We start from the raw sequence: 25,679 nt of genomic DNA, 5'->3' as shown, positions 1-25,679 counted from the left end.
AGCTTTGCGTTAGCTTTCCAATGCCACCGGTTTTAGGTCAATCAGCATCCTATAGCAGATTTTATGCTCGTTTTACTGAAGAGTGGTCAGTCTGCCTCACAAGAGGAAGTTGTCGAGGAGATGAAGGACTGTCGATCGATAACACAGCATTGGTGTCGATCGACAGTGATGCCAGAACGCGGGCCAAGCATATTTGAAGACCGTTTGAAGCCCAGAAGCCACTCCAAGTTACCAAAATACCCATGGACGACCATAAACCCTATTTATGTATTTCTAAGCCACTGTTGACGGCAACAAACTTCCTATTATCCTATTCTATTGTTTTCTCTTAGGTTTAGAGAGAAGATCAATTCTCCTTCAGAGATTGATTGGAACTCCATTGGTTTCACCATTGATTTCTTATCTATTATATTATTCAGACTATGATTTGTTTTATTGCTTGCATGTCTGAGTAATTCATCTTGTTAGGTTTAGGGATTTCATGAGCTTAATGTCAAACAGATAATCAATTAGGATTGCTAGATTATTTATAGACTACACCAGGGTGATTTGTAATACTAGGATCTGGAATAATTAGAATAGCACGATAGTGTGACTAATTGTTTGAACCTAGAATCATAGGATAGTTGAGAGGCACGCAAATGAAATCAATTAACGGAACCCGAACTTTGCTGGATTAGATACCTAGGCGCATATGAGAGTTGGTCTAGGAATCTAGTTGAACTAAATCGATTAGGTCGTTAATGCTTGTCTAAGGAAGCATCGATCGACGCTCAGGCCATAGCATGGATCGACACTCGCTCAAAGTCAACAAGCGACAGCTGAGACTAGACTTAGACATCTGATTAGCAATTGCATGCGAAAGCTGGATTGCTTACTTATTAAAATAAAGTTCAATAATTGAATCTATAAACCATTAGCATCTTTGAATTGAAGTTTTGAATCTCTTGATTGATAAATCCTTAGGTCTAGCTATTTCTCCTAATTGTTTACAACCTCAATCAACTAATCGAACAACTACTTTGTTCACCTTGTTTTCATTGATTTACTTCTTTATAAACTGTTTGCCTAGCTTAATCTTAATTTCTATAGTCTATTGTGTGCTCTAGCTCTCTGTGGATTCGATCCCTAAGTACCATAATTGAACTTTTTATTTGAGAGAGTAAAATCACTCCCTAGAGTAATTTGAGTGATATCAATGACACACGCAAATCGAGTAATTGTCTTGACTTTTGTGTTCCAAAAAAAAGAAGGAAAAAAAGGTTTTCCCTTGCCTTGCGCAGTCGAATTAGTCTCTGTCCGTTAGATATTGATTTAGCCGATTAAACCATTCGATTTAGGATTTGTGGTACATTTTTCTCTCTCTCGTATCCCCTGCTCCAAGTAATTGGAACTGAGCGGTTTGATCGAGTGGTGGTCCCAGTTGAGGTAACGTATCCTTGGGTCCCTGCTACGTGCTCCCACTGCAAAGATCTTAGTCATGTAAGATAAAGAGGTGCGAAGAATCGCAAAACTTAATTGGTTGGCCTTTAACCAGGTTCATCTTTTTTTTCTGGTTTAACCAGAAACCAATTATCCTCTCTCCTCTTTCGAACTATTATTACTAGGGATCGTTATCCGCGCCAAGGCGTGGACTTTTTGCATTTTAATCTCTTTTTGCCTCTTGCTTACTAATCTAGCATTCAGTTTTTCAATGCATTTTATCATCACCCTCCCCTCTTGTCTTGTTTACATTTGTTTTCACGTTCTGTCGTTTGATTTGTCTTAGTTTTGGCTTGTGTAATAACTTAACCTTGCTCATTCTTCTTTCATTCTTTATTGATTGATATTTTTATCTCGCTTAGCTCTGTGTTGCCACTAATTTGCTCCAATCATTTTTCATCATCTGCTTCGTATCCTTTTCATATTCATTAACTATTGTCTCCAATCTCTTTAAATCCTAAAAATCCTACGTGTTCTTTTGTTTATTAAATCACATATTAAATATTGTTGAAACTGTTTATTTATTCTAATAAATCCTTACGTTTATAACTAAGATGATATGGATAAAAAACTGATTATAATTTAGTTGAAATTAAAGTCTAAAGTAGAAGTTATTAAACTTGCAATCCTTATTTTTGTCATCCAAGATAGCTTTAGTCAAATCAATTATATTGATTTAGAAAACCCATTAGCTATTTCATCCCAAACAACCAAAAAACAGGCGCATTTGTTATTGACGTTGCGACGGGTTTCCTTTAATATAAACATAATTGCTTGTCACAACTGTTAATAAACCCAAATGTGTTTACAAAAGCTATCCATATAAGAGATTCATACTCATTTCTCTTTCTCTAGTCATCTCCTATGTTAGTAGCTATCATAATACAATCATCATACAAAAGATATATCTCTTGGTTCCATATAGAACATGCAAAAGGATTGTTTTCTGCAGACTCCATGATCACTGAGTATTATAAATATCAAACTCTGTCTATGGTCTATTTATATGTTGAGGAAAGGCTTCGAAATGTAGCTTCCAAATAATGATTTCCAGATATGTTAACCTCCACAATGAGATCAACGGATCTGCAGATACCGCTACATGTCGAGTCGAACGCAGCTACACACATGTTCTCTGCTTGTGCCTTTCATTCACAATATGCAATTCTCCCAAGAACCAGAATCAATGTTAAATGAGGTAAAAGTTTTAGAGTCACAACAGACTTTGTATAGCCAAGCCCAATAAACCAAGCACCCAACGTAACATCCCCACTTGCCTATTTGTGTACAAATGACTTGATCATTATATAGTAGCACCAAGAAGTTAGATGGAGAATGAGGTATGAATGCAAAGTAGACAAAGCAGTTAAAATCTTATTGATTATGGAAAATATAAGAAATCAATTCTCTTGAAATAGCGTATAACTGTCCAATAGCGTGACAGAAGTACTTGTTCCTGTTCTCACCAAACTTCCAATTCTAAATGTATATATAAATCTATTAGAGTTATTGCCAGCGCTCTGTTGCAATATTTGTTAGCTAAAATAATCCGTTCAACATAATAGGAAAAAGATACCAACGAAATTGTAAAGCTAACCATCAGCTGAGATGCTTTTGCTGTCCTAACACATTGCAAGCTTAGTGATTTCACTGTCAAAAGCAACAAACTCAGCAGTCATATACATCCGAGACATTTACTTACAAACGGTTCCTAGCACAGAAAAAGCATATTATTATGTTACAGATGATAAGTTTGATGCATAAATACAGTTTAGAATTTTTTTCAACTGAACATTTGTGCCTACTAAATTACCTTACAACACTCACTGCATTGTGATTTTGGCATGTTAAAGCTGAGAATCAACATTGGAGCTTGCGTTAGCATTTGGAACATGAAATATAGCACCATCAATTTCCAGTGTTAATTCCATTGACAATAGCTATGAAAAAGAACTGTGCTACTAAGGTAATCGTGATTAGTAATTCTTTACATCTTAGTGCCGTGCAACTTCAAAACGATAGACACTTACAATCGATGGCTCTCAAAGATGGACCGCAAACCATCTAATGATATGCTTACCTCGTCGTATAAGTAAACCATGTCACTTCCCTCCCACCGGTAACGTTGCTGGTGCAGATAAATTCCCTCCACCTCCTCCTCGTCATTAGGATGCTCTGCAATATACCCTCTGTAAGGTTCAAATTTATGTCGCTAGAATTATCAGAGAAAGAAATATAAAGTACCCTCCAAATCTACTGGAGCATCGAAAATTTCTTTATTCAATGATCTTCATTCAACCTAACGACCATCAAAATAAAAAGAATGTGAGGCACATAATCTTCAAAATCCAAGTTTAATGAATGGGAAAAAACTCAGGAAGACAGAAAATGTCAAACACTTCTTCTTCTTTTACTTCTTGGCTCCCGTAAATGAACTGTCAAAACCATCATTATTTGCAAGGAAAAAGATTAAACAAAGCAACTGATGAAAAGAAACAAATATGTTTCACAGCACATAAACTCTTCTTGAACAATCAGGCAACGGATATTATGTCTCCCGTGTGACTCAGCTGAGTCCTCGATGGCATCCTGAACGACAAATGTCTTCTTCTTCTTCTTGGTTAGATCAAAGGGTGCAAGCTAAGGATGACCAAAGAAAATTAAAACCACACAATCATGATTTTTCAGGCAAAATAAAAGAACTAATGATGAATTTATTAAAGAAGGAGAGATGTAGAGACTAAAGAAGATAAACTGATTCATGGAACTCAAAGAGCCAATCTGTGTTTCTTAGATGAGTCATGAACCGATGATTAAAAATTGAAAGCCCTAAACTTCCATTAAAGAGAACGCTTACAGACCAAAGAGGTGTATTGGGCATTTTTTTTAACGAAGTCCATTTCAAAACGTGAGTTATAAAGTATTTATTAAATCATTAGATAAAAAAAATTAAGTGTGGATCCCACAGAGAAAACCGAAGAAGCAAAGATTTCTGACCTTCATAAATATATATTAGTTTCGGCCATCAATGTACAAAGTATCTTTTAGTTTAGTGGTATAAATGTTGGTGTTTATAACTCAATAACCAGAGTTCGAGCTACAGACTTGACACTTTTTCACACTTTTTAAAAGCGGGATCCACTTACCTGCTGACGTGGCGGCGCAGTCTTTCATATTCATGAGAACTTAATTAAGCTTACAATATATTAACTTATGCTTCAACTTGTCGTTTTCCACAAAAAAATGTTATAATATAGCCCACGTCTTGGTCTTTACGACTAAAAAAATAAAATAGTCTACTCTCTTGGACGAGTGGATCAGTTCAGTGTGTTTAAGCATTGATTACCTAATCAAACCTTTTCTACACTGAATTTCCTCTTGATATAGAAGTAAAAAATAGCATTCATTTATAATATTGGAAAATATAGCAGTTCTTTTTAACACATTTGAGTGGAAACTCATTTCTGTTTTAGAATTGCTCCATTATAAAAGAAAATATTAAGAGTGGTGGAGATGGTCCAATATATCGTCTAGTTATCTTTGAAGGTGACAATAAATCAGTCTGAGATTTGGTTGAAGGCAAGAAGAAGAATTTAAATCTACATAATCGGGTCCGTAATATTGAGTATTGGAGAAATAAATTTCATTTTATTCAGTTCAAGCTCTAGTTCAAGTGGACACCAAACTAGAACAATAATGCAGCTGACGGGTTAACAAATTAACCCATTTCAACTTTCAAGGCAACGTTTCTTTCCCTTTTTTTCTTTTGTTTTATGTGCCAACTACTTTGAATAAATCCTCTATGAAGATGCAATGCTAACATTGGTATTTGGCATATGAAAGAAGGTGTTAAATAACTATATCTATTATTTATCCATCTTAACATTAATTGGATCCATTTTTAAAAACAGAATTTTTGTATTCACTGATTTATGAAATATGACATTGTAACGCAATTCACAATTGCTAGTTTATGGATCTGACACTTTTATAAAATATAAAGTTATTGGTTTGATGAATTTTAAACTCATTAAAATCAATTATTCAAAAACTTGGTTTCTGATTTTGGAGTTATATTAAAATTTAGTATCATTAGCCAAAGTTATGTATTAACACCTACTCTTCTCGACTAGTCGTTCAAAGCATTAGGTTCCGATTGACTGCCTATCGATTTTACCGTAGGGATCCCAAAAGCTTTTTAGGTCCAATGACTAATCCCATGAGATCTTGAGCATGCAACTAATCCATCAATATATCACGGTTATGACCAAGATGAATCAAACCCATGAAGTCTTTTTACCACTAGACCAACACAACTTGGTTTTAAAATAGATTCTTAAACTTGTTATATCTTTGATGGACTTTTAAATACAGAAAATTTTCTATGCAAATTTATCAAATATTTTTACAAAATATTTCAACTTCTACAATCAATAAACTCTACCGAAATCCATCCCGCGCATACCCATCTTATTTTATTTTTTTGTTCATTTTTTGTTTTGTTTTGGAGGGTTGGCAGTAGATCTCACACTCATTCTATATGCAAACCGTAACATCTTACACTGGCGGTAGTTGTGGTGAATCAGAGCCGGATATGCTCGCCTCCGAGTAGATCATGAATGCATTGAAAGTATCGTAAACCACCACGGAGAGCCAGAGAAACCAGAGAAGAAGGACTAAAGCAAACGGCACGTAAACTACAGAGACTAACACAAGAACAGCTAGACCTCCAAATAGATGGCTTGCGTGTCCCACGAGCCTTGGCACTATACCGGGACGCAGCCGCCAGTCAATGGCTTCACGGCCGCGAAGAATGGCGTAGAACAAAATGAATATGCAGAAAGAGAGGAATGCTGCTTTATGTGTTTCAAAACCAGATGACTGTTGGTTTATGAGCTGAAGTAATCCTAGAATTCCGGTAGTGACCATGACAACGACTTTGTGGGCTGCAATGGAGTATGTGATAAACATTGACGTTTCATCGCCGGAGATTTGGAGTGTTTGGTTAGTGGTGGAGAAAGCCTCCATAGTTTCTATATTATATGTTTTTGTTTGTTTATTTTTTTCTTGATTTTCAATGTCGACATCGATCAATGCAAATTTATAAGAAGAGCCGCGCAAGGATCAATATCCGTGTATTGTTTTGTCTTATTGACTTCTATGGATCACGCTCTTACAGATAGAAGTTGGAACACAAACAGAAAGAACATTCTAAATTTAGGGGGGCCATTTAAGAATGAGATTATGTGGAATGGAAATGAGTATTTTGTCACGTGTTTCTTTTAATTGTCATCTCTTCTTTTCTACACGAGAGAGAGTACACACGTACTTGTGTTCATATGCTTCTAAAAAGAAGTACATGTAACATGTGTCTTGATTGAATAATAAATACGTAAAAGTAGATACAAATCTATATATGGATAAAAACGAAAATTACTGAAAATCCATTCGCCGATCTTACTTAAATTAATATATATATATATATATATATATATATATATATATATATATATATATATATCTCTATAGCATTATTCTAGAAATCGGTTAATTACATGTCACACTCACATTAATTCTCAAAATGTTTTATTATTCTGATACCTATAATGAATTAATTTATCATTATAATATTTTCTTTTTAATTAATCAATCTTTTATAATAATCACATTGTTATTAAAAGAATTTTTATATAAAAAGGCAATTTTTCACGTCATTTACATATATAATTAATGTTAGTCACCTTAATTAAGCATCTGTTTCCTTTTCTTATTTACATATTTACTATCTTACTACATTAGTTAGAGATTAATGTTATATTATAGAGATTAATGTTAGTCACCTTATAAAGAATGTGTTTCCTTTTCTTATTTACATATATTTACATATCAAACTACTTTAGTTAATAAGATAGGTATAACATTTTCCTACATTAGTTAGCAATATTATATATTTTGTGATAAGTATACAATTTCCTATTTTCAAAAAAAATCTCTTTGCAATTTTATGCAAATTTTTTTTTTACATATAACTCATAATCCTAATATTATTACACGCCTCCAAATCTATATAAATATACAACTGATTCTTTTAATTCTAAACCATCAGACTATCAGCACAAATTTAAACTCTTAGAAAATCTTTTTTTATTCATATAAACATTTTTTTTTTCTAGAAAAACAACTTCTGTGGTTTTCATCAGAGAAATTTATCCAGCTTTGGATACATGCAAGATCAAAGTGAATATCATGAAACTTCGAAAAAAGTATACAAAAAGAATTGTTTCTGTTGAGATGGTTTTGATTGATGATGAGGTAATTTAAAAAACTCAAAATTTTCAACTTATGCTAATCATATAGTAATAGGAATCAATATTTATTATTTAATTCTATACAACTCATAACTTATATTTTCATTATTTTATAAGAGAACCGGATTCATGGAAGGTGATGATTTGGTTAAGAAATTTGAGGATAATCTGATAGAAGTGAATAAAAAATAATGAACACATTTAAGATCAGTTTTTATACTGGTGATCTTAAAACCAGTCCACATCTTTTGAAGATATCTTTTTATCAAACTACTTATGTGGATAATGTGAAGATTTTCCAGCAGAGATGTCTGGAAAATATTATACTGACTAGGTTAAGACCCGCGCCTTGCGCGGGATGAACATTATATATATAAATTATTTTGTGTATTCTATATTTTTTAACATATTATGAAATTATAAATATATATTTAATAATAAAAATTTAGTAACTATTATTTATATAATTAACTTGGTGCAAACATATAAGTAAATTTTATAATCCAAACAAATAATATTTTCTATTTGATATGGTATATAATTAAATTTAAATGATAGTAACATATATATAGTATATTTTAATATTAACATCTATTAAATGATGCTTTCTATTCATATCTTTTTTCATCATTTGTATTCATTATAACAAAAACGTTAAATTACTGATAATAAAATTTTATTGTGGGATTAATAGTTTACATAATTTATAATATTTTAAAAAAAAAACTTAAAATGATATATATTTTTATCAAAAAAAAAATTTCAAAGTAAATTTCAAAATTAAAATATTTATGTATTTTTATATGGCATATAGTTTAATTTAAAATGATATATATATATATATATTTATATATCTTTTAATTTTAATATTTATTAAATGAGACTTTTGATTTATATGATTTTGTAATCATTTGTATCATGTAATAACAAAAATTTTAAACTATAGATCACAAAATTTTAATGTGAGACTTTTAACAATTTTAGTAATTTATACTCGTTTTTAAAAATTTAAAATATAACATAAACTGAAAAATCTAATTTTTTTATTATATGGTTAATATGGTTGTTTAATTTATTTTAATAGTTTAAAACTAAACAAATATAATATAAGATACACTTATTTTTATCAAATTCTTATTAATCAAAATCATTAATTGTCATATATACTTTAGCCACATTAGGCAATTCCGTAATTTTATTTAAGAAAATAATGAAGCACATTAATAATGTATTTATGGTTAGTTTAATAAAAATCTTATTATATATTTAGATGGACCAACATATTTCTCTAAGGATTCTAAGAATTATTCTAGTGATGACACATGGCTACAAAAAAATGTTGTAATGCTTCTCAATTAATATATAAGGGATTTTACAGATATTCTATCTCGAACCATCGATAAGAATTTGTTAATTGGTAAATTTTTCTTTTAATATGCAAAAGTTTTATTGTTATTTTAGATGTTGTATTTCAAGTATTTCTCATTATATTTTCTTTACATAGATATAGTAAGACAAATTGTTTGTATTGGATCTTTACAAGAGCTTAAGTCTAAAGGAAACACTACTACAAAAATTGATATTATGCTTAGAGATACAAGATAAACTGTAAATAACTAATTTTTTTGGTAAAATATAAGTAGATAAATAATTTTAGATGTGTTTACCTTTATACTACGTGTTTGTAGTATTTGATTTGTCCAAAATTTTGCATGTTTTTAAATATAATGGTATGGATCTGCCATTCACTCTTTGGAAAGATTATGCTACTCAAGTCTTTAAATATTTTGCAAAACTAAAACACTGCAACTAAACAATTCATAATTAGAACTGTGAGTAAAACAAAATAATAAAATAATAAAAATATCACCCAGGTTATTATATTTTCAAGTTTTTCGTAAATATTTATACCCGCGCAAGAGTGCGAATGAGTCACCTAATATATATATCCCTAATATACTAAAGCACAAGTTACTTTATCACTAAACTATTAACAAATGTCGTAGTTTTACGAAAGAAAAAAAATCTATTATTTTTTATCTCCTATTTTTCTGCAATCTTAAGTATCCAAAATCTTTTTTTCCTCAAAATTTCCATCCACGTTTCATAATCTAACTGCTTTTATTTCTTTTTTTTTTTGTAAGCACGCTTTCATATTAAAATTGCATGAGAAATAAAAACAATTACAAGCCTAAACTATAGTTAGACCGGAAGCTCAGTAATTAGACCCACTTAGGAAGTTACAACAGTTATTATAAGAGGCCCATGAAGACTTGGTAAAAAACAATTTGGATTTCTTCTGTAGAAGTTTTGATGAAAACAAGAGAAGAGAAAGAGAGGAGATAAAGACTCAGTGACACTACAAAAAAAATCCACATTGATAACACATTACTGTAGCACGTTTTACTGAACTGCTATCGTAGATGAGTTTGAAATTTCTGTATTCTATAATAGCATTAGATAAACGCTATGCTAGAGTTTCACTAAGAGGGAACCTAAAATTAGTTTTACCGCGATATATTTCGCGAAAATTACACCACTAATCACTTTCCCTCTCTCAACTCTCATTTTCCCTCAGACATTATTCTTCAATTTTAAACCTTTGACATTTTTTGTTGGAAAATATCAGCTAATTGGGTTCTTCTCGATCATTTGTAACCTAATATGTCTTCTTAATTGTACACATGAGTGGTTGCTTCAAGAGACCACGCGAGTCTCAGATCAATAGTTTCTTCTCTCCCAAGGCCACGAGACACTTCTTAGATCCAGTCATAATCAGATTCCTTATCTGGGGAAGCTACATTCGACGCCATCTCCGCCGTAATCTACAGAAGAGACGTGCCAAACTGAGACACGCCGCTACATTTAACAGTGAAGCTCTGTGATTCAACAGCAGCTGAGATGCTGATGGTTGCTGGAGCTGATTGGACTTTGTAGAACGAAGATGGCTGGAGCGTGTTGGTAAAGCTGATTGGACTCTACAATTTTGTTTCTGAACCCCTAATCAGATTCATATGTACTGCAATTTGTCTCTTCTTATACAAAATCACTGGCCGATAAGGTACTGCGATTCAGATTTGTTACACAGAATCAGTGGCCAATGAAATTGATTAAAAATGGCTATTAATTCTGATCAAGAGTAGAAGAATCTAAGGTACGTTTTCTCACTTGGAATCTGCCTTAGACTTTCTACAATGCATCACAGATACTCTCATATACACCTGGATGAACATATATCAACATGGGATGTTGTTTAAACTTATGATTAGAGCTGATCAGAAATTTGTTCTCGACTGAATCTAGATTCTCCCTAATTGTGTATCAGTCTCGAGATTTTTTTTGATGAGTTAATGATGTGGTTGTACTTGTATGTTCGGTGATCATCTTCGTCGTTTGTAGAATCTAGTAGTATGCTTTTATGTTGTTCATTTTCGTAAAGCTGAGAACTTTTGGTAGTTTTTGTTGGTCCCTAACCTTGTGTGAGCTTTTCTTACTATCTTAGTATATATATGTATAAAGAAAACATCTTGAACTACTAGTAGATAGTAACACATGTCAAGAATCACTTGTTCTTCATGACTTTACAATCCAAATATAATTTCAGGAAAGTTACGTCTATTCAAGAATCCATTGTGATTCTCTTAGACAGAATGTGAATGAAGGTCATCTGAAAGAAATATTCGGTATGTGGATTGGTCTTGCTTATCCTTTGTTCTTGTCTGATTTCACACACGATAACTGTGTACACCAATACTTTGACCTCAACTAAGATTAGTAGTATAGTTCATGGATAGTCGCTGGCATTATGGTTGTTGTATTTTGCTTGTTCTGGCCATTTTGCTTGGCTGCATGTTAAGTCTTCACACTGACACTGGAAGTTGAAATTCGTGAATCACGTCTTGCTAATACTCTCTGTTTCATCAGGATTAGTGAAAAGGTATGTGATTTGAGTCTCTTACGGTTAAAGAAAACTCTTAATTTTGCTTCCAGTTCAGCTCATCACTTTTTTCTTCGTGCTTGCTTCTAGTGTTGTTTTATTGGCAGTGCGTTATTCTCAAAGAACCTTTCCATTAGAGGAAGACCACGAAGACTTGCATTCACTTCAAAGGATGATTTAGGTTGCCCTGTAACTCATCACCTAAAGATGATCTAAACTAATCATGATCTTAAATTCAAAATTTAATCATTTTAAAAATACAATCTAAAATTTAAATTTTAATCTTCAAACACTAAATTATAAATCTACACCCTAAAACTAATCCCTAAACCCCAAAATGAAACCCTACATACAAAGTCATAAATATAATCTTTTCAAATTTAGTCAATCACACAACATCAAAACTCAAATAAAAAATATAGATTTCAAATTTTAAATTATAATATCAAATTAATTAAAGTTTAGATAATTTAATAATAACTATGAATAAATAAAAAGATAATTTGTACTGTTTTTTTGAACCATTGATTGATTTAGATCAAATGTCCAAAATCATTCTCTTAGCTATCCTCACCCTTTTTTCTATTGGTTTGGCATGGATCACCATTTCCACCCACCCTTGGATAATATTAATCAACGCTTGAGATTATCTGTCCTTTTTCATTTGTTTTTTAATTATTTTCTGAGATCTGGACGTCTCGTGTTTGAGAAGAGAGAAAGAGTTAGAAAAGCCAAAGAGAAAATAGAGAGAGAGATGGAATTCGGAGATGGTAGAGATCTGTTCGCACTCCCTTTGATTCCGTCGCAGTCTTCACCACCACCACCACGGTCACCTCTCTCTCTGTTTTGAATCTTCTCTCTCGTGAGCAGAGGAGACAATATATGGTGGTATGCAGGACTGGTATGTCTCTGGTCAAGATCTGTGTTGGCTTCACCTCCTCACCACCACCACAGGTCAACTCACTTCACCTTCCTCTTATCTGGTCTCTTGTTCTCTTGTCAACTTCTTATAAATTTGTGAGTGATTTTTATTTTGTTTACAGATTTATTAAGGAGAAGGGAAGGAGAAGCAGTGGTGTGACATAGCGGCGTTTCCGGTCAAGCGTGATGCGGCAGTGGTGCAAGCCGGTGGTGTGGTGGTGGTCGTGCGGTGGAGATGCGGCGGATACTGAAGAAGATTGTAGTTTAGTGGGTGTATTAGGTTTAGTTAGGGTTAATTAGTAAACCATTTTGTTATTGTAAACCAATGTAAATTGTAAACCATGTAAACCAAAATCAATTTATAAAAATTTCAATTTATTATTTTTAGTCAACTAAACTGATTTAATTATAAATTAATTTATAATTTATGTTTTAAAAAAGAAATTAAATATATATTCTGGATTATTTATAATATATATATATAATTCAATAGCACTGAAAATGTGTTGCTATAAATGATTTTGCAACATGACTAAAATGCTATCGTAGAAAGACATATCATAGCTCAAATTATGAATTGTAATTAATTTGTGACGGAAAAAAACCATGTTATAGTTACGTTAATAACTGCATTTATTTATTGCTATCGTATCTGCACATTACGTAGCGTCAAAAAAAATGTTATCGTAAAGTAGGTATCAATGATGGCTGCCGATGACATAACATATGAGAAAACGCTATGAAATTCCTACTATAGCATTTTTCGTGAGCTAAGAATATACATATTTCTTGTAGTGTGAGAGATGATCATGCCATTGATAATCAGAGTTGCATTAGATCTGAAGAAGCGACCGGGTTGGTAGGTCTGAGCGCCGATGTCTTGTTAGTTATCCGACGGTCTATAGCCTTTGTCATCGCCTCAGGAGAACGAAAGATGATGCGGTGTAAGCGAGCGTTCTATTCAGGCCAAGATGAATAGATAGTAGTCTGCCATGAGAGAAGAATCAGTCTGCGATTAAGGTTAGGACCACGAAGGGACTCCATGTTGTGGATCGTTTGGCTCCAGTCCCTTAGTGGTTGAACTCCACATCGAGAAGCTATTGAAGACCAAACAGAAAAGCTGAAATTGCAGTCAAACAATATATGGTTTCAGTTTTCTATTCTTGTAGAGCCGAGAAGACAATTTGGGCTTACTTTTATCCTCCAGATAGTTATTCTATCTCTAGTTGGACACTGATCCAGTATAAAAAACCAAGAAAGAAAAGCATGTCAGGAATACTTCCTGAGAACCAAATTGCATAGGACCATGGAACCTGAGGAGATGTCCCGCGCAGAATACCTCTCCAGTTGGGTAAGTTGAACTTGTTCTTCCATTGAGATCCCATTCATAGTAATATCTCTTTTTTTTTTTGAATAAAATGTTAAATTCGATTCAAAAGAAAATGAACTTGTTTACAGCAAAGCTACTTTGTTTCTGACTTTTTTAACAACAAAAGAATAGAAAAGCTATGTCCCCACTGCTACAATCCAATCTTGAAACGCCATGTCCAGTCTCTTGTCCAAAGTTCGTATGGAAGTAGTGCGATTCTTGACTTGCCTGTCAATTACCCGAAAAAGAGTCTCAGGTGATCGTGGTTTCTCTCCGTGCTTTCGAGAATTGCGCTCCCGCCATAGCATGTAGAGCGTGGTCTGAAATACGTAACGTGCAAGGAACGTCCGGGTTCGAGAAAGCTGAGTCTGCGACATGAAAAATATGATACTGCTCCACATCTGTGTAATGGTTACCCATGAGCTCACGCATTAGCTTACTCCAGAGAGAAGAACTGTAGGTGCACCGGAAAAAGACATGATCCCGAGTTTCAAGATGATGTTGACATAGCACACAGACCCCGTCAATACCTAGATTCCACGATATCATCCTATCTCCTGTGGTGAGTCGATTATGCAGAGCAAGCCATGAGCAGAACCGGAATTTCGGTGTTGCTTGGCTGAACCATAGGCCCTTGTGCCAAGCCACCTTCTCCCTCACTGGTCTGATGAGATTCCAAGTGTCCCGAGTAATGAACTGACTTTTATAGATATTTTGTTTTCCCCTCCAGAGAACGATATCCTCTGCGTCAGAGCTAGGCAATGATATGAGATGGTGTTCCACATTAATGAGACCTTCTGAGCGATGATTTCGTCGCCTTCTTTTTGTCCTAGCTGTGTAGACAGTATCACGCTGGCCAATGCCCGTGTCTATCTGTCCCCGTGGTCCAAAAATGTCAGTCAAGCAACCCATTGGGGACCACTGATCATACCAAAAGGATGTCGATTTGCCATTGTGAACATCTACCTTACAGAATTGTCTAGCCAGACCTCGAATTTTTAAAATTTTTCTCCACATCCAGGAACCTTTTTTATCGCTATCCTTCGCAGACCAGATAGACTCATTCTTCAGGACAGTGGTATGGATCCAGCGCACCCAGAGTGATGACTTGTTCGTGACGAGACGCCAAAGAAGCTTGAGCAATGTGACATTGTTCATATCTGTTAGTGATCGGAGGCCAAGTCCTCCTTCGTCCTTCGGACGACACACTTCCTCCCAAGCCACCCTAGCTTTCCGAGGATTAAGATCACTTCCAGACCATAAGAAGGCTGAGCAGATTTTATCTATTTCTCGTATACATGCCTTTGGAAGCCGAAAAGCAGAGAGCCAAAAGCTTGAGATGCTCCACAACACCGATCCAAGAAGCTCAAGTCTACCAGCATAGGATAAGAAACGGTTCTTCCATGAGCTAATACGGTTCCGGATTGTTTCTAGGAGGGGTTGATAGTCGCTACTACTCATACTCTTAGTAGTGAGAGGTAGACCCAAATAGCGCACTGGAAGTTGGTCAGTTCTGAACTGGAATCTGCTCTCAATCTCCAAACGAATATCTGTAGGCACACCATCCATATACATGGTTGATTTATCCATACTGATACGTAGACCTGATATTTTGGCAAATTTTTCAAAAACCTCAACTATTCCTTCCATTGATCTCACCTTCCCATCAGTTACCATCATTAAATCATCTGCAAACATTAGATGAGTCAGACCCAGGTTCTGACAGCGAGGGTGATATCCAATACTTCGAACACTTGCCGCCTTGTCCAAAAGCTTAGATAGGACGTCCATAACAATTACAAACAGATATGGCGAAAGAGAACAGCCTTGACGGAGGCCCCTTGAGCTCTGAAAATAGCCAGTCAGTTCACCATTAACCTGAACAGAGAACGACGGTGTTGTGATGCACAAAGCAATCCATTGAATGAACTGCTGCGGAAAGTTCATCGCCCGGAGAACATTTAGCAAAAAAGGCCATTGGACAGAGTCAAATGCCATCGATATATCTATCTTGATGGCACACCGAGAAGATATACTTTCCTTGTGATAGTCCTTCACAATTTCTGTAGCGAGAAGAAGATTCTCTATTAACAGCCGCTCACTAACAAATGCAGATTGGTTTGCTGAGATAAACTGAGGCAGCAACAACTTCAACCTGTTGGCAATGAGTTTTGAAATAACTTTGTAGAGAACATTGCAGCAAGATATCGGTCTATAATCCTTCATCTCAACTGCTTCTGTTTTCTTTGGTATCAAAGCTAAGATGGTGGAGTTGACTCCTTTCGGAAGGAAACCTTTAACAAAAAAAGACTGAACTGCCACCACAAACTCATGACCAATGATTGCCCAAGTTGATCTATAGAATTCTGCAGTATACCCGTCTGGTCCCGGTGATTTATTACTAGGCATAGCGAACAGCACAGCTTTGATTTCCTCGGGAGTAACTGTCTTAATCAGAGCTTGAGCATCATGATCTGTACATCGAAAAGGAAGAAGATCCTGTAGATGGTCGACATCCATTCCTGTGAAATCAGGAGGCTGGTGCTGGAGAAATTCTCGAAAGAAACTCTCAGCTTCCTCCTTTATTCCATTCTCATCATTTACCAGAGTTCCATCTCGACACCATATTTCTCTGATTCCATTTAACGCCTCTCGAGCAGCGATAGCACTATGATATGTTTTATTGTTTTGATCACCAATGTTCAGCCAGTGCAGCTTCGATCGTTGCTTGAGGAAACTCTCTTCAAGACCCGCTACAAATTCCCATCTCGTAAAAGCTTCATTCTCAGCCTCCATATGTTGAGAAGATGGAGAACAAAGATTTAATTCCTGTTTTTTGCAGAGATCTTCATGAGCCTCTCGAGATTTTTTAACCAGATTTCCCATCCTGTCTTTCGCCAAACCCCTTATCTGTGGTTTTAAATTTTTAAGCTTCTTTGAGAATCTATGAAGGGAGGACGTTGAGAGGAAAATAGGTTCTGTATTTGCCCAAAAATCTTTCACCATGGGTAGAAACTCCGCAAGTGTGGTAACTGCGTTAACAAACTTAAACGGCTTCCTTCTTGAAGAAAGTGCTGGCGTGTTAATTTGAATACGGCAGCGTAAGTGATCCGAACAGCCTCCAGCGTCGAAGACTGAGTAGGCCTGAGGATAGTCCTGATTCCAAACCTCATTAACAAGGACCCTATCCAGCTTCTTTGATATAAGATCAGCTCCCCTCTTAATGTTCCAAGTGAAAAGAGGGCCATGATAAGCCATATCAGTCAAGGAACAATGATTTACAGTGTCTTGGAACCTTCTCATTCCAGAGGTTATTAACGGCGAGCTATCAAAATTCGAGTGCTCGGACACGTCCAAAGTTTCATTAAAATCACATAGTATCATCCAAGGCTTTGTACCAATTATCGGAGAGTTGTGATGATCACAGAGATCTCTCCATAATTCTTTTCTGCCTTCATCCAGATTTGATGCGTAGACGAAGGAGCAAAAAAACTCCTCTTGCATCGCTTCCAACTTAATGGAACATGTGATCAGCTGACTACTCTTATAGAAAGGAGTGAGTCTCACATTGTTTCTCCAGACTATCCAGATCCTACCCAACCTATGATGCTCATAGTTTGTTAGGATCGACCAATTTTTAAACATAGTTCCCACCATTTCTGGAACTCTTTCTTCCTTCACACGAGTTTCAATCAAACAGCCAAAATCAAACTGCTTCTCCTCCAACCACTTCTTTATTACGGAATGTTTAATTGATTTGTTTAAGCCGCGAACATTCTAAAAGAAGCCCGACATATTAATGTTTTTTGGAGAAACGTTTTTTGCTGGTACCACTAGGTTTGGAGTCCTTTGTGGTAGCAGTAGTCTGAGAGTTTACCCGTTTCTCAACCCTCGCTGATCGGATCGGTTTTCCAACCTTTCCCTCCCGACTTGTATGCTCTGTTTTTCCACCATCAGAAATCAAAATCTCACCTTCTTCGATATCGTCCTTGGTGCAAACTCTGATTGGATCACCCTAAGGCTCATGAGTGGTGATATGGTCTTCCTCTTCCTCTTCGTCAGCTAGTAGTTGAAATCTGGACGGAGAGATAACTGTCTCCAAATCCTGCTTCTTTTCAGCTGATCTTCCTACTTTCCCCGGAGAGACATTTAACCAGTTCTCCCTTACTTCTGCTCCGCTTTCAGCAGCTTCCCCTATTTCCTCTCTGATCTCTTCAACTTCACTGGGCTGCTCAACTGCGTCATCACCCACAAGATCTGAAGAATCAGTTACAGATACTTCCACAGTCGCGTCAAACTCTTCAGTATCTTTTCCTTTCGTTGACTTTTCTGGCACTGACATTGTCTCTTCCATATTAGCACTTTGTGTAGGGACAACATTCTCTTTTCCATTCCCCACATCCTTCTCCCTTACTTCTTCTTTCTTTTTCAAACATTCCTTCTCATTGTGACCCCATTTAGCACAAAGAGAGCATTTCGTAGGTACCCATGGGTAAGTGAATTCAATGTTCGCATTTATACCAGACTTCGAGCGAAAACGGTACGCATTAGGAAGTGGCTTTGTCATGTTTGCATTTACAAAGACCTTAGCCTCGTCGAAATTCGAACAAAGCTCCGTCTCGGGATGCAGCCTCACAGGTTTCCCAACTGAGCTAGCAATGAAACCTAGTCCCTTCCATGAAAACATAGTAGACGGTACATTCTTCATTGTAACCCACATAGGTACAATCTTAACCTCTTCCTCGTCCTCCTTTTTCTCTTCCAATGGCGCCCACTTTGATAGAATCATTGGGATGCCGGCAATGTTCCACATTCCTCGTCGCAGAATGCGACTCCTTGTTTGTTGATCGGTAATCCGAAACTTCACTACCTTTTCATTAACCGCAAACACGTCAATCTTAATGTTCTTATTTCCTAATGGCCATATCTTGTTAAAAATGATATGAATCTTCGCCACGTGAGGAGCGGGATCCAGAAAACGTCCCTCAAGGAAATCTTCCCACAAGGGAACTGTGTTGACTAGAAGGTCATCCGGTATCTCTACCATTTCTTGCCCATCGACAACCTCAACTTTTACGTCATGGCTCACCAAAACATGTTTTGATTGAGCCGCTTGAACCCACGATTTCTTCCCAAACTGCGATGCCTGGCTCATATTCCCATCCGTCACCATCGGAGGAGGTTCCTCCGTCGTCGGCGCCGCCATAAAGCGAGCCGAGCAGCCGTCAAAACCCTTTAAACCCTTAAACCTAGAAAATCGCCTCAGAATCACCCTCAGAGCTATATTAGGAAAGTTCCCAAACCCATTTAGGTATCGTATCGGCTTCCCATAGTAATATCTCTTGCCTTGTAGCTCGATTGTATTAATGTAGGAGATAATTATTAGTTGATTCTCTGTTTTAGCAGGTGGGAGGCGCCAATTTTCATTCCTTGAAAGATCAGTTAGGGCTGTTCCTTTGGGGATGTCAAGTCTGATGTTCCATCAGTAGCATAGTATTCTTCCAGACTGCCATAAGGCGTCTAGTTGTCATACCAAAACCTACAAGTAAGACCATTCCCGATCCTCATTTGTATCCAAGGAAAAATTAGAGGTCTTAGTTTTAGTAGTTTATTTGCTAGCCATGAATTAGAGCGATTTGGTTTTGCTGTCCAGTAGCTGTTCATGTTCCCCTGTAACACCTCCTCTCTATACCAAGGTACCCAAACCGAACCCACCTTGAAAATAGAAGCCATATGAGTTTTAGGCAAGTAGCTTTGTTCCAAGTAGCTAGATCAGTCACCCCATGTAATAACCCTCACGAGCCAATTGATTTTTGGTCGAGAAAATGTTCGGAATTATCAATCAGCTCCCTAAATGGTCGAGAAAATGTTCTTCACCTGTCTAGTTGCTAAGTAATTAAGTCACATGTTATGCACCTGCTTGCCTAGCTTCTTCAGTAATTGGCACATGATAATCACAATCTGCATGCTTTCCTTGTTTCTTAAGTAGTCATGTGAGAAGCACACAGAAGGGCTGGATATTTCTTCAAGGTAAGGAAAGGACTTAAGCTTGTGCTAAGAGTGCTGAAGCAGCTGGACAGCTGTCCACACTCAGCCTACCTTTGTCCTGAGTGAAACCCTTAGCTAAAGAAAATTACCAAGCTTTAGAATACCATCTTCTCTCCTCTGGGGCGTTCTGTTACAGAAACAAGACAGAAAAATTTTGGAGAAAATTTGAGAGAAAAATCAGTGAAAAATCAGATAAAAATCAGAGACTTTGGGCGATATCTTCCATCAGTCTGTTCAGTTTGTTACTGTGATAAAGATCAGAAGGTGAGATTTTAAAATAAAACCCTAGAGCTTGTCCATCTCAGATCATGATCAAACCATCATCTCTCTTTCTATTCAGTCCATCTGTGACTAACCTTGAAGAAGAAGATCAGCCGAGACCACCTAGACCTTTGGTTCATCTCTGTATGCTTTGGTCTTCTTGCCTCATTCCTGCCTTGAACAGACCTAGTTGATTTTTAGCTTAGGTCTTGGTCAGATCAGTTGTGATACGGTTCCGTTTTTTTTTAATTTTGGTTTGAATCAACCTCTTAAAACCCTCAGCTAAGATGTTCTGAACAAACTTGGAGTAAACCGATTTGAACTCAGTCTGATCATGTCCTGAACCAAACCTATGAGAAATGAAATGATCTGATCTTGTCTGATTAGAACCTGTCTTAACCGATCTTGTACCGATCCAATCTAAGTTTTTTAGCTTCAACCGAACTGTTGGATTGTTGATCTTATGAACCGAACTGCTCTGTTTTTGGGATATTGGTCGAGTAAAGACTGAAGTATCAACCTGGTCCATTATGTTGAACTGTGTACTCTTTGTACCTGGTTGTGAAGTTTAGCTAGCAGTCCAGTCAACCCTTCGAACAGCTCAGTCTCTTGGTTAGGATATCCTTTTTCAAGATCGGTTTCAAGCCATTCCAAATCCAGTTTCAAGACTTATTTGTAGGTTCGTCTAGATGGATGTTGAGATAGATAATGAGTGCTTGATTAGGTTTAATTGAATGATGTCGGTTAGTTAGTAAAACCTTTGAATCCTTATGAACTGTGTAGTGTTTACTTAGTGTAAACACTTACACTTAAATAAATAATCGAAAATGTTAATTGAGGTTAATCTGAATCTTAGCACTTGTTCTCAAGTACTAACAATAATTATGGATTAATCTTGGATTAATTATGATTAATTATAAATTAATTATGAAATTAATTATAGAAGTAAAAATCATCTGAATTCTTATTATAAACCTTCCTTCCAAAATATTCTCGTACAAATGTTGGGACCGTGAATTTTTCGTTGCGTGACGGTTCAAGCGCACAAGGACACGAAGATGGGGAGGACCCCGGAGATCGTGTACTTAGTGACGACTCAGTTTCGGATGTTCATAAAGTGATCACCGACGGTGATAATATTTATATTTTTTTCCCGCTAAGCTCTTAGCCTTGGTGGTTCTGGGTTTAGCATATATATATATGTATGAGTATATGAGTTATGTGGAGGAGGACGGGTAAAATGGAAGAGAGCTATAAGATAAAAATTCATAGTGATGTAATGGAATGTCTTACTCTCATGTTGATTAATGAATGTGTTTCTTCTGCATATTATTATTACTACTTGGTTTAATGATATATGTTGCGGGTGTGGGACTAGGCTCACTGAGTAAATTAGTTACTAATGTCTCATCGGTGTGCTGGTAACCATAGGCGGGAGACCTTTACCTTTGGACTTGAAGAAACAGCTCGACCAGGTAGTTTTCATCGTCCTTGCAATGTCTTTTTGTCGTATATTTATAGTAAAGCGTTGTTGGGCATACGCCTTTGGATAATACTATAACCATTTTGTAAGATCATTAAAAATATGAATAATGTATTAATGTTGTTTATAAATGACGAGTTTCCATAGGGTATGGGCATTAACTTGTTCTTGTCCGGACGAACCAACTATTGGGCATTACCTTGTCGGGTTGAAAAGCCTCATGTCATACTTAATAGGATATGTATATTGAGACGTTTGGCCTAAGGTGGCTGGATTTATTTCAGGAACCTCTATATGATTTGGTTTAAGCTACTAGTGATCGGTTTTGCATTTTCTTGTTTGATTATTGCACGGCCGGTCGGGTCAACTTTTACTTAGACCAGATCGTGGGTGGCGCACCCCTAATCCACTTTCTTCATTTTTGTTACTGTTCAGCAATCTACTCTTGCTGTAAGGAGAGCTTCAATGATGACTTTCCATAAGAAAATGCTACACAAGAATTTTATGCGATTCACACAGGCCTTTGGAAGCACAAAAGAGGAGCACCAGAAAATGGTAATTCCTTCAATCACCGTTTTGATCAGGAGCAACCTTCTAGCAAAAGATAGAGTTTTGACCGTCTAGGAATTGAATCTCACTTTCACTTGTTGAATGAGACGCTCACAGTTGGCAAGGTTGAGTTTGTTTTGTGCATAATGGAACTCCCAAATATCTGACAGGAAGGGATCCATCGGACATTCCAGTAGACACTTGTATTTCATCGATCTCTGGTTGAAATAGGCCTGAACTGAAGAAGCTAGACTTTTGGACACTGAATCCAATCCTGACCTTTGTTCGAAGTCGTGCAAGACTTGTAAGACATTCTGAACAGAAGAGAGAGATCCATCGATGAAGATAAGGAGATTATCCGCAAAGCTTAAGTGAGTTAGTCTTGTTGATTTAGTTTTAGGATGGAAGCCTATACATTCATTGGCAGACGCATCATTGAGGAGTTTGGATAAACAGTTCATTGCAATTACGAAAAGGTATGGTGAGAGAGGATCACCTTGCCTTAGTCCTCTAGTTCCTTTGAAGTATCCATTAACATTTACACTGTAATCAACCGTGTAGGAGGGGGTGCAGACACAAGCATGGAACCAACGATTAAATAAGGCCGGGAGCTCAAAACGTTATAATAAACTAAAGAGAAACTCCCAAGACAAAGTATCGAAAGCATTAGCTATATCTACCTTTATGGTGATTCTTTGCTACTTGAATGTTTGTGATAGCCATTCACCAGCTCACCCGCCAAAACTGTGTTTTCTAATAGCAATCTTCCTTTTATGACGCCAGTCTGATTGGTGGGACTATTAGATCTTGAAGGATTGGTTTAAGTCGCCTTATTAGGAGGCAGGAAATGACTTAATATACAGTATTTAGACACGAGATCAGGTGGTAGTCTGTAACATAAGTAGCGCCTTGTCTCTTTGCTGGAACCAGAGAGAGAATAGTTGCGTTGACAGCTGCTGGGAGAAGACATGAAGTGAAGAACTGTTTGTTCGCTAATATCACCTCTTTGCCAATGATATCCCAAGAACTTCTTAAGAAACCTGAAGTTAATCCATCTGGACCTGAAGCCTTGTTTGGATTTAATCTGAAAAACTGTCTTTGAATCTCCTCTGCAGTAGGGAGAAGAACCATTGACTGTTGGTTCTGAGACGAGACTCAGAGTTGGATCAGGACTGAAACCAAGTAGGAGGAAATACAATACTGTTAACTGTTACTATTCGGCCCAATGACAGATTTGATGTAAGCTACATCATGATTGATTATCTCTAGAGGATCCGTCAAGAGAATACCAGTAGGTGTGAGGAAAGTATGTGGGAACCGAAATTCGCACTGTCGATTTCCGTTTAAATTAGGAAAGTAGGAGAACCCTAGTTTCCCAGAGGTCCCGGATATCTGCCAATACCACACACCAAGCAATCAGAACACGAAACGAGAACACTAATAAAATAAGAAATCGAAAAAGAGAGCAAGATAGTTCTTATTCCGAATCTGCGTTTGAGCATTTACAACAAGGTAAGTGCCTGGGCTACGAGAGCTGTCGGCGAGATTCCTAGTTCTAAAACCCTAAGACGGCAAAAACCTAATTGAGTCACAGCTCGAATAACAAAAACGGAAAATTGCCTAAAATCGCTCTAAGTGCTAAGTTTGCTGTCAAAAAGTCCTCTTTCATGTCTCTCGCCTAGGACTCCTTATATACTGGCTCCAAGATCGGTTTACGCTTTTCCCCTTCTGCCCTTAAGCCGCCATAGCATAAAAATGGAGATATTCCATTTTTTCCGATCTTCGTAATTATCTTCAAACTTCCGTATTTTTCATGGAAGACTGAGTTGCTAGCAATGTGTATAGCAGCCTGGTTATCACAATGCATCGTGATTGGCGTTGTAACTTCAATTCCCAAGTCCTTAAGAAGTCCCTTGATCCAAATCAACTCGCTTGTGAGCTTCCTCGTAGCTCTATATTCTGCCTCAACACTTGAACAAGACACCACCTTCTGCTTCTTGCTCTTCTAAGTTACCAAATTGCCTCCAATGAAGGTACAATATCCAGTAGTTGATCTCCTATCAACTCGATCTCCTGCCCAATCCGCATCACAATACCCAACAATCTCAGTGCTTCTATTGCATCCCATCCATACCCCTTGACCTGGTGCCTCTCTTAGGTACCTGAGAATCCTCTCAACCATGCTCCAGTGGTGTACCTTGGGAGCTTGCATGTGTTGGCTTACTTGGTTTACTGCAAAGCATACATCTGGTCGGGTAATGGTAAGATAAATGAGTTTTCCCACCATTCTCCTATAGTGCTTTACATCTTCATATGACTTGTCTTCAATCTCCCCCTCACGCATCACTTTGTATCCTTCCTCTAGAGGTGTTTTGGCAGCTCTTCCACCAAGATTTCCAGCCTCCTGTGGTAAGTCAAGGGTGTATTTCCTTTGAGATAGAAACAACCCTTCCTTAGACCTACACATCTCGATCCCTAGGAAGTATTTGAGCTCTCCCAAGTCTTTGATAATGTCATCAACATAGATGAAAATGACAATGATTCCTCGCTGGCTAGTGAGAGTGAATAGGGTATGATCAGCTTCAAACTTGACAAAACCTCTTCCATTGAGTGTGGTGCTTAGTTTGTGGTACCACGCTCTTGGTGATTGTTTCAAGCCATAGATGACTTTCTTCAGCTTAAATACATTTCCTGGTTTGGTAAGGTGTTCCATACCATGTGGTGGTCTCATGTAGACCTCATCTTCTAACTCTCCTTGTAGAAAAGCATTTTTGACATCCATTTGCCACATATCACATTCTAAGTTAACAGCCAATGAGAGTACAATCCGTATCGTGTGAAGCTTAGCTACTGGTGCAAAGGTGTCAAGGTAATCTTCACCATAGACTTGAGTGTAGCCTCTTGTAACAAGTATGGTCTTTTTCCTTTCTGGTTGCCCATTCGCCAAGTACTTGATAGTGAATAGTAACATGCTTGTGACGGCCTTCTTGCCTTTGGGAAGCTCACTCTCAAACCAAGTTCCATTTCAAATCATGGCACTAACCTCATCATCTACTGAGTCTCTCCATTCCTTTATCTCCATTGCCTCCTCATAGGTCCTCGGAATATACTCTTGATCTATGTTGGTGATGAAGGCTTGATGATCTCTTGGATAGCAAGCAATGGAGCAAGTTGCTTGAGTGGGATGGGCTACTGCTTGACTGTTGAAATACTTCCAATTTGATGGACGCTTTCTCACCCTTGTGCTTCTCCTAAGCGGCTGGACCTCTCCAACAATCTCAGCTTCAACTTCATTTTGTTGATCTGATTCCTTTTGATGTT

The 25,679-nt window shown here is 36.8% G+C and overlaps 2 protein-coding genes and 1 long non-coding RNA gene across 5 annotated transcripts; 1 reads left to right on the top strand and 2 right to left on the bottom strand.

The window, feature by feature from the left end:
- Window positions 1–6,039: 6,039 nt before the first annotated feature.
- Window positions 6,040–6,510, bottom strand: LOC111213811. Its single transcript, XM_022715650.1, has one exon. It carries the CDS (start codon window positions 6,508–6,510, stop codon window positions 6,040–6,042), a length of 471 nt encoding a protein of 156 aa, XP_022571371.1.
- A 2,636-nt stretch (window positions 6,511–9,146) lies between these two features.
- On the top strand, window positions 9,147–13,031 carry LOC106443337. Of its 3 annotated transcripts, none has more exons than XR_007324222.1 (3): window positions 10,366–10,944; window positions 11,395–12,681; window positions 12,771–13,031. It is a non-coding gene; the product is annotated as an uncharacterized LOC106443337 (long non-coding RNA). The 3 variants fall into 3 exon arrangements; XR_001288004.3 differs by having other exon boundaries at window positions 10,389–11,727; window positions 11,818–12,681; XR_007324221.1 differs by having other exon boundaries at window positions 9,147–12,681.
- Window positions 13,032–17,993: 4,962 nt separating this feature from the next.
- Window positions 17,994–19,362, bottom strand: LOC125587835. Its single transcript, XM_048759083.1, has one exon. The coding sequence runs from the start codon at window positions 19,221–19,223 to the stop codon at window positions 18,033–18,035; it is 1,191 nt and encodes a 396-aa protein (XP_048615040.1). The 5' UTR covers window positions 19,224–19,362; the 3' UTR covers window positions 17,994–18,032.
- Between the last annotated feature and the right edge of the window lie 6,317 nt (window positions 19,363–25,679).

The sequence above is a fragment of the Brassica napus genome, chromosome C5, assembly GCF_020379485.1.
Source record: "Brassica napus cultivar Da-Ae chromosome C5, Da-Ae, whole genome shotgun sequence".
In the NCBI taxonomy this organism is placed as follows: domain Eukaryota; kingdom Viridiplantae; phylum Streptophyta; class Magnoliopsida; order Brassicales; family Brassicaceae; genus Brassica; species Brassica napus.
This window is presented reverse-complemented; position numbering and strand designations above follow the sequence as displayed.